This window comes from Curcuma longa, chloroplast (genome assembly GCF_044706935.1).
Source record: "Curcuma longa voucher wen13706 chloroplast, complete genome".
Classification (NCBI taxonomy): domain Eukaryota; kingdom Viridiplantae; phylum Streptophyta; class Magnoliopsida; order Zingiberales; family Zingiberaceae; genus Curcuma; species Curcuma longa.
The window spans coordinates 1-7,905 of record NC_042886.1 but is presented as its reverse complement, the minus strand read 5'-3'; the positions used below and the strand labels follow the sequence as shown (position 1 = coordinate 7,905).

General features: G+C 31.3%; 5 protein-coding genes and 3 non-coding genes across 8 annotated transcripts; 6 read left to right on the top strand and 2 right to left on the bottom strand. All coding sequences in view use genetic code 11, as the record gives it.

Annotated features, from left to right (window-relative positions):
• The first annotated feature begins 197 nt into the window (after positions 1-197).
• Positions 198-285, top strand: trnS-GCU. Its single transcript has one exon. It is a non-coding gene; the product is annotated as a tRNA-Ser (tRNA).
• Positions 286-420: 135 nt separating this feature from the next.
• On the bottom strand, positions 421-531 carry psbI (photosystem II protein I). Its single transcript has one exon. The coding sequence runs from the start codon at positions 529-531 to the stop codon at positions 421-423; it is 111 nt and encodes a 36-aa protein (YP_009659305.1).
• A 493-nt stretch (positions 532-1,024) lies between these two features.
• psbK (photosystem II protein K) lies at positions 1,025-1,210 on the bottom strand. The gene has a single exon. The coding sequence runs from the start codon at positions 1,208-1,210 to the stop codon at positions 1,025-1,027; it is 186 nt and encodes a 61-aa protein (YP_009659304.1).
• Positions 1,211-1,552: 342 nt separating this feature from the next.
• trnQ-UUG lies at positions 1,553-1,624 on the top strand. Its single transcript has one exon. It is a non-coding gene; the product is annotated as a tRNA-Gln (tRNA).
• A 404-nt stretch (positions 1,625-2,028) lies between these two features.
• rps16 (ribosomal protein S16) lies at positions 2,029-3,011 on the top strand. The gene is made up of 2 exons: positions 2,029-2,068; positions 2,800-3,011. Exons 1-2 carry the CDS (start codon positions 2,029-2,031, stop codon positions 3,009-3,011), a joined length of 252 nt encoding a protein of 83 aa, YP_009659303.1.
• A 737-nt stretch (positions 3,012-3,748) lies between these two features.
• On the top strand, positions 3,749-6,471 carry trnK-UUU. Its single transcript has 2 exons — positions 3,749-3,785; positions 6,436-6,471. It is a non-coding gene; the product is annotated as a tRNA-Lys (tRNA).
• matK (maturase K) lies at positions 4,609-6,156 on the top strand. The gene has a single exon. It carries the CDS (start codon positions 4,609-4,611, stop codon positions 6,154-6,156), a length of 1,548 nt encoding a protein of 515 aa, YP_009659302.1.
• A 247-nt stretch (positions 6,472-6,718) lies between the features above and the next one.
• Positions 6,719-7,780, top strand: psbA (photosystem II protein D1). Its single transcript has one exon. The coding sequence runs from the start codon at positions 6,719-6,721 to the stop codon at positions 7,778-7,780; it is 1,062 nt and encodes a 353-aa protein (YP_009659301.1).
• Positions 7,781-7,905: the final 125 nt, after the last annotated feature.

Sequence of the window (7,905 nt, the reverse complement as noted above, 5' to 3'; positions counted from 1 at the left end):
TAATATTATATTAATATATATNTAATANTAATATTATATTAATATATTAATGNNTAATAGTANNNATANTATATTAATATATTAATTCATAATATATTCATAATATATGAAATATGAAAATAAAATAAAGAAAATATTGAATTCTCCGTAATTTCTTTAATTTAAATTATTTCGATTTTCTTTTCCGTTTAGAGTTTGGAGAGATGGCTGAGTGGACTAAAGCGTCGGATTGCTAATCCGTTGTACGAATTATTCGTACCGAGGGTTCGAATCCCTCTTTCTCCGCTCGCTCTGATTACTTTACTCGACCTGCTTGATACTTTCGATTTCGAACTTTCAAAAGGAATTTAAATTCCTTGAATTTATCATAGGTAAATTTATAGAATAGATAAAATAATAAGAAAAGTTTAGAAAAAAAAATTATTCCTCACGTCCAGGATTACGTCCTGGATCATTAGATAAGAATCCGAAGATGAAGAGAGAAACAAAGAATATCACTACTGTGTAAACAAAGAGTTTAAGACTAAGCATTACACAACCTCCAAAATAATCTTATTTTCGAAAAAGGGAATAGATTACCTATTTTTTCTTTTCAACACATATACTATTTTGTTTAATTTGTTTGTTTAATTTTACACGACCCCCTGCAAAAAATTCAATTTTGGAAAAGAAAGTAATTTTTACGAATTTCTTTGTATTGTATGTAATAAGATTTTTCTTTCTTACTTACAACTTACAAAAAACTTCTTGTCATATCGACATTTAGGTATTGTACGGGACCTAGACCCAGTAAACTCTTTGCTCACTGAAAGGTGAGAACGAGTAAATAAGCTGATCCAAATTCATCTTTGCGGTTATTTAATATTAATATACAATAATTGAAATTTTTGAATCGAGGGTTTATTTTATAATAAGAATGTAATACTTAGTCGATCTTATTCATTTTTCGAATTTTATTATCGAATAAATCATGAATCGATTTGGATTTGGCAAAATGAGTCTATTTGGCAAAGTATTAAAAATTTCATCGAAAACTTACAGCAGCTTGCCAAACAAAAGCTAATAGAAAAAAGAAAAGAGGTATAACAGGCATAACATCTACGATTGGATTGAAAACCGCATAAGCTTCGGGCAATTTGGCAAAGAAAAAACTGTTCGAATAAAGGACAGAATTAAGACAGATACAGATTAAGCTAAAGATATTAAGCATAACAAACATTTCGTTCTTGTGTATTAGATAATTTTATTTTTATTGAATTATTTTTATAAGGGAAAAATGAAAAAGAAAGGAATTCTACTTTCATACATTATCTTAATTGAATTCTATGTAATGATCAATGAATTTTTTACATTATATATATAATTTATATGTCTTAAATCCTAGCAACAAAAATATGCTACATATGTATTTAATATGTATTTATTTTTCATATGTATTTATTATGTATTACGTATTATGTAATGTACTTTTGGGGGTATTTTTTTTTTGGGGGGGGGGNTTGACCAATAACTAATAAGACTAGTAGTCTTTACTAGTGCCAAAGGATAAAAATGGGGCGTGGCCAAGCGGTAAGGCAGCGGGTTTTGGTCCCGTTACTCGGAGGTTCGAATCCTTCCGTCCCAGATCCTATCTTCTGTTTCTGATAGATAGGATCACACTGTATCCCACATAAAAATCCCACATAAAACAAAAAATATTTAAGAGAACAAAAAGTTGTTCTGAATTCTTAGAATGTATTTTTTTTTTTATAAATATGTTTTATTCATATGATAGAATATCGAGGTAAATAAATTTGATCCTTACTGAACTTTATCCTTATCCCAGATTTACAAAAAGTATATAGAATACTTTTCTATCCATAGGTAGAAACTATCCATAGGTAGAAAGTATGGACTATTATATACTGCTTGTTGAGCCAATGACTATTCATAATTACACATATTAAATGAAATATATTTAAGGTTAAATATATTTCATCGTGGTTTGAAATTCAATTGAATTTTATTTTTTTTTATTAGAGGAATGTTATGGTAAAACTTCGTTTGAAACGATGTGGTAGAAAGCAACGTGCGACTTGAAGGACATGATCGGCTGTGGATTTTTACATCCACCATTTTCCATAAAAATGAAGATGCTCTTGTCTCGACATAATTTGTTCTGTTCCATTAGGAATCTAATTTGTCTTAGATTGATAGTACGTGATGGAGCTCGAGTAGAAAAGATTGATTTATTTATCAAGGGGAAGAATCTAGGGTTAGTGCTAATCAATCAATAAGTTAGATCAACTTTGTAAATATATCTTCAATATCAATATAAAATAAAAAAAATCGAAAGGTTTAAACTTGAAACAAGTTAAAAAAAAGTTTTTTTTCGATAAAAAGGTGTATCCTAGGAAATCAATTCTTCGTATTCTATTTCTATGGGTATTCCATTTATATAGAAAAAAATAACAAAAAACAAAAGGTATGTTGCTGCCCTTTTGAAAAGGAGTAAGGATCACCGAAGTAATGTCTAAATCCAATGATTTTACAAAGGAAAGATAAAGGATTCCGGAACAAGGAAACACTATTTTCAATTGTCTCAAGAAAGGGATCAGAATAATTGACTCGGGATGAGACAAACAAAAGAGGTTAGAGACGGCTCAATAAATGTTTAAGGATTCCCCTGGGACTATGTCAGAATTACCCAACTTGAGTTATGAGTACGAATGAAAAATTTTTTTCTCGAGTTCGAGCCGTATGAGGATAAAACCTCTTATACGTTTCTGGGGGAGATTGTTTATGTGCATCTATCCCAATGAGCCATCTATCGAATCGTTGCAATTGATGTTCGATCCCGACGAGAAGGGAGAGATCTTCGAAAAGTGGGTTTTTATGATCCGATAAATAATCAAACTTATTCAAACGTTCCTGCTATTCTATATTTCCTTGAAAAAGGTGCTCAACCAACAGGAACTGTTTCTGACATTTTTAGGAAAGCAGATTTATTTAAAGAAAAAATTTCGAGTTAAAGTTAATTAGTTAAAATGAAAAGTTAATTAAAAGAAAAAAGACCAAAATAAAGAAAAAAGGGGGGGAGGAATAAATATATATAGTGTAATTATTTACCTACAATTTATTATCTATAATTTGTCCTTTTCCTGTTATAGGAATCCAGCAACAAACAAGGAATTAATCTTGTTTATCCTTTATTGATTGAATAAACCTGTCTGTCTTTATCTCTTCCTTATTTTATAAAAATTTCTGATTTATTTATATTTTTTTTGTTTGTGCCAATCCAACAAAAATCTTTATTTGATTTACTTCAGTTTTTTATTCGTTTTATCACCATTCTAGTCATATTTATATTGACAATGTTATATTGAACAAATATAATTGATCGTAGATAAAGAAATCTCTTTATCCTGACCCTATCTGTATTATTGGATTTGGTTTTCAATTCACTTCAGTCAAATGACGGGTTTGTATTGCCGAGTTTACTGTCTACTGTCATAGAAGATGTTTTTTTTTCCTTAACTTGGGTTAAATAAAAAAATGTATAAATAAATGGTTGGTCCGTCGGAATTTTGGCATTTCTATTAGGAATTTGGTGTTTTTTACTACGATCTATACATTTTTTTTCTAATTGATCAATAAATCAACAAGAAAGATTTGTTCTTAGTTCAATGTTTTGATGGGGTCGCGCAGTCTAATTCAATTGGTTTTTTTTCGATCGTATCTACATATCCAACTTTTGTTTTGAAGGGTTGGGTTGCTAACTCAACGGTAGAGTACTCGGCTTTTAAGTGCGACTATGATCTTTTACACATTTTGATGAAGCAATAAATTCGTCCAGACTTTTGGTAGAGTCTATAAGACCACGACTGATCCTCAAAGGTAATGAATGGAAAAAGCAGCATGTCGTAATACGTAATATAATAAAATAATAGATTTATTATTTTATTTTCATTGAAAAAATTTCAAATTAAAATGAAAGTGAAATTAAGAATTTATCCTTACTCAATTCTTACAATTTTTTTTGGTAGGGAAGTGGACAAAACAAATTAAAATTTATAGTTTGGTCTAGTGAATAAATGGATAGAGCTTCATGGCTCCAATTCCAATTCTGATAAACCAAAAAGCAACGAGCTTATGTTCTTAATTTGAATTAAATGATTACCCGATCTAGTTAGACGTTAAAAATGGATTAGTACCTGGTACCCTGGTACGGGAAAGGATGGGGTCTCCCGTGAGGAGACCATTGATTCTTTTTTTTTTTATGAATCCTAAATATTGATTATTATGGGTTAGAGACGAATGTGTAAAAGAAACAGTATACTGATAAAGATAATTAATTCCAAAATCAAAAGAGCAATCAGGTTGCAAAAATAAAGGGTCATTATCCTCTTGTAATTATAACGAAGATAAACCATTTTTGATAGAAAAAGGGGAGTAAAAAAACCTATTGATTGGATTCCCTCTTTCCTTTACAGGTTTTTTATTATTATTGTATATATACATAATCTTCTTTATTATACATAATACTCTGTTTTGACCATATTGCACTATGTATCAGTTATTTTATAACTCAAGAAGTTCCTTCTACCTCTGCTTCACGTGGAAATATAAATGGAAGAATTACAAGGATATTTAGAAGAAGATAGATCTCGGCAACAACAGTTTCTATATCCACTTCTCTTTCAAGAATATATTTACGTATTTGCTTATGATCATGGGTTAAATAGTTCAATTTTTTATGAACCCCAAAACTCCTTGGGTTATGACAATAAATTTAGTTCAGTACTTGTGAAACGTTTAATTATTCGAATGTATCAAAAAAATTATTTGATTTATTCGGTTAATGATATTTACCAAAATTTATTTGTTGGGCATAACAATTATTTTTATTTTAATTTTTTTTCTCAGATTCTATCTGAAGGTTTTGCAGTCATTGTAGAAATTCCATTTTCGCTGCAGTTAATATCTTCCCTTGAAGAAAAAGAAATACCAAAATCTCACAATTTACAATCTAGTCATTCAATATTTCCTTTTTTAGAGGATAAATTATTGCATTTAAATTATCTGTCCGATATACTAATACCCTATCCCGTCCATATGGAAATCTTGGTCCAAATGCTTCAATCCTGGATCCAGGATGTTCTCTCTTTACATTTATTGCAGTTCCTTCTCCACGAATATTATAATTGGACTAGTCTCATTATTCCGAAAAAATCTATTTACGTATTTTCAAAAGAAAATAAAAGACTATTTTGGTTCTTATATAATTTATATATATATGAATACGAATTTCTATTAGTGTTTCCTTGTAAACAATCCTCTTTTTTACGATTAATATCTTCTGGAGTCCTTCTTGAGCGAATACATTTTTATGTAAAAATAGAACATCTTGGAGTGTGCCGAATTTTTTGTCAGAAGACTCTATGGATTTTCAAGGATCCTTTCATACATTATATTCGATATCAAGGAAAATCGATTCTGGGTTCAAGAGGGACTCATTTTTTGATGAAGAAATGGAAATACCACCTTGTTAATTTTTGGCAATATTATTTTCATTTTTGGTCTCAACCATATAGGATTGATATAAAGAAATTATCAAACTATTCTTTTTATTTTCTGGGTTATTTTTCAAGTGTACAAATTAATTCTTCGATGGTAAGGAATCAAATGCTAGAGAATTCATTTCTGATGGATACTCTTACTAAGAAATTTGATACCATAATCCCAATTATTCCTCTTATTCGATCATTGTCTAAAGCTCAATTTTGTACCGTATCTGGGTATCCTATTAGTAAACCAATTTGGACCGATTTAGCGGATTGTGATATTATTAATAGATTTGGTCGGATATGTAGAAAGCTTTCTCACTATCACAGTGGATCCTCAAAAAAACAGAGTTTGTATCGAATGAAGTATATACTTCGACTTTCATGTGCCAGAACTTTGGCCCGTAAACATAAAAGTTCAGCACGCAGTTTTTTGCAAAGATTAAGTTCGGGATTATTAGAAGAATTCTTTACGGAAGAAGAACAAGTTATTTTTTTGATCTTTCCAAAAATAATTTATTTTTATTTATATGTATCATATAGAGAACGTATTTGGTATTTGGATATTATCCGTATCAATGACTTGGTAAATTGTTTATTAGTCACAACATAATACAATATAAATATAAGATCCATAGAAGATGTACAAATGATCTATATTTATACTATAGATCAAGAGAAAAAATATTCAGAGAATTATCATTCTGAAATGCTCATGTAGTACTGTACTGCTTGAATCAACTGAGTAGTCAAAATTCTTATTTGCACTTTACTTTCTTCTCGGGATGTTTTTTATATGTATACATAGGGAAAGTCGTGTGCAATGAAAAATGCAAGCACGTTTTGGGGAGGGATTTGTTACCTATTATAACAAGGAAAAATATCTACTCCATCCGACTAGTTCCGGGTTCGAGTCCCGGGCAACCCATAGAAAAAATAAAGATTTTTTTTTTATTCACTTCATTTACAAATTGTTTAGTCGTAGATATTTTTTGTATTTAGTCATAGATATATAAGATGGATATACGTCTGTTCGGTTGATATTGGTTGACATTGACATATAAACCATGTTATACTGTTAGATAACAAGCCTTCTATTATCTAACTCATAACTATGAATAGTTAATACATATGCTTGGGAGTCCTTAATAAATTGAATAAACCAAGATCTTACCATGACTGCAATTTTAGAGAGACGCGAAAGTACAAGCCTATGGGGTCGCTTCTGCAACTGGATAACCAGCACTGAAAACCGTCTTTACATTGGATGGTTCGGTGTTTTGATGATCCCTACCTTATTGACCGCAACTTCCGTATTTATTATCGCCTTCGTTGCTGCCCCTCCAGTAGATATTGATGGTATTCGTGAACCAGTTTCTGGTTCTCTACTTTATGGAAATAATATTATTTCTGGTGCCATTATTCCTACTTCCGCAGCTATAGGTTTGCATTTTTACCCAATTTGGGAAGCAGCATCCGTCGATGAGTGGTTATACAATGGCGGTCCTTACGAGTTAATTGTTCTACATTTTTTACTTGGTGTAGCTTGTTACATGGGTCGTGAGTGGGAACTAAGTTTCCGTCTGGGTATGCGTCCTTGGATTGCTGTTGCATATTCAGCTCCTGTTGCAGCAGCAGCTGCTGTTTTCTTGATCTATCCTATTGGTCAAGGAAGTTTTTCTGATGGTATGCCTTTAGGAATATCTGGTACTTTCAATTTCATGATTGTATTCCAGGCAGAACACAACATTCTTATGCACCCATTTCACATGTTAGGTGTAGCTGGTGTATTCGGCGGCTCCCTATTTAGTGCTATGCATGGTTCCTTGGTAACCTCTAGTTTGATCAGGGAAACCACTGAAAACGAATCTGCTAATGAAGGTTACAGATTCGGCCAAGAGGAAGAGACTTATAATATCGTAGCTGCTCATGGTTATTTTGGGCGATTGATCTTCCAATATGCTAGTTTCAACAATTCTCGTTCTTTACATTTCTTCTTGGCTGCTTGGCCTGTAATTGGTATTTGGTTCACTGCTTTAGGTATTAGCACTATGGCTTTCAACCTAAATGGTTTTAATTTTAACCAATCCGTAGTTGACAGTCAGGGTCGTGTTATTAACACTTGGGCTGATATCATCAACCGCGCAAACCTTGGTATGGAAGTAATGCATGAACGTAATGCTCACAATTTCCCTCTAGACCTAGCTGCTGTTGAAGTTTCATCTACAAATGGATAAGATTTTTGTCTTAGTGTATCTGAATTGTTAAAGAAATGTAGCAATACCCTGAAATAACAATACCCCATATCTCGCTTAAGCGAGATATGGGGTATTGTTATTTTGTTTGATGTAATGTAATAGTA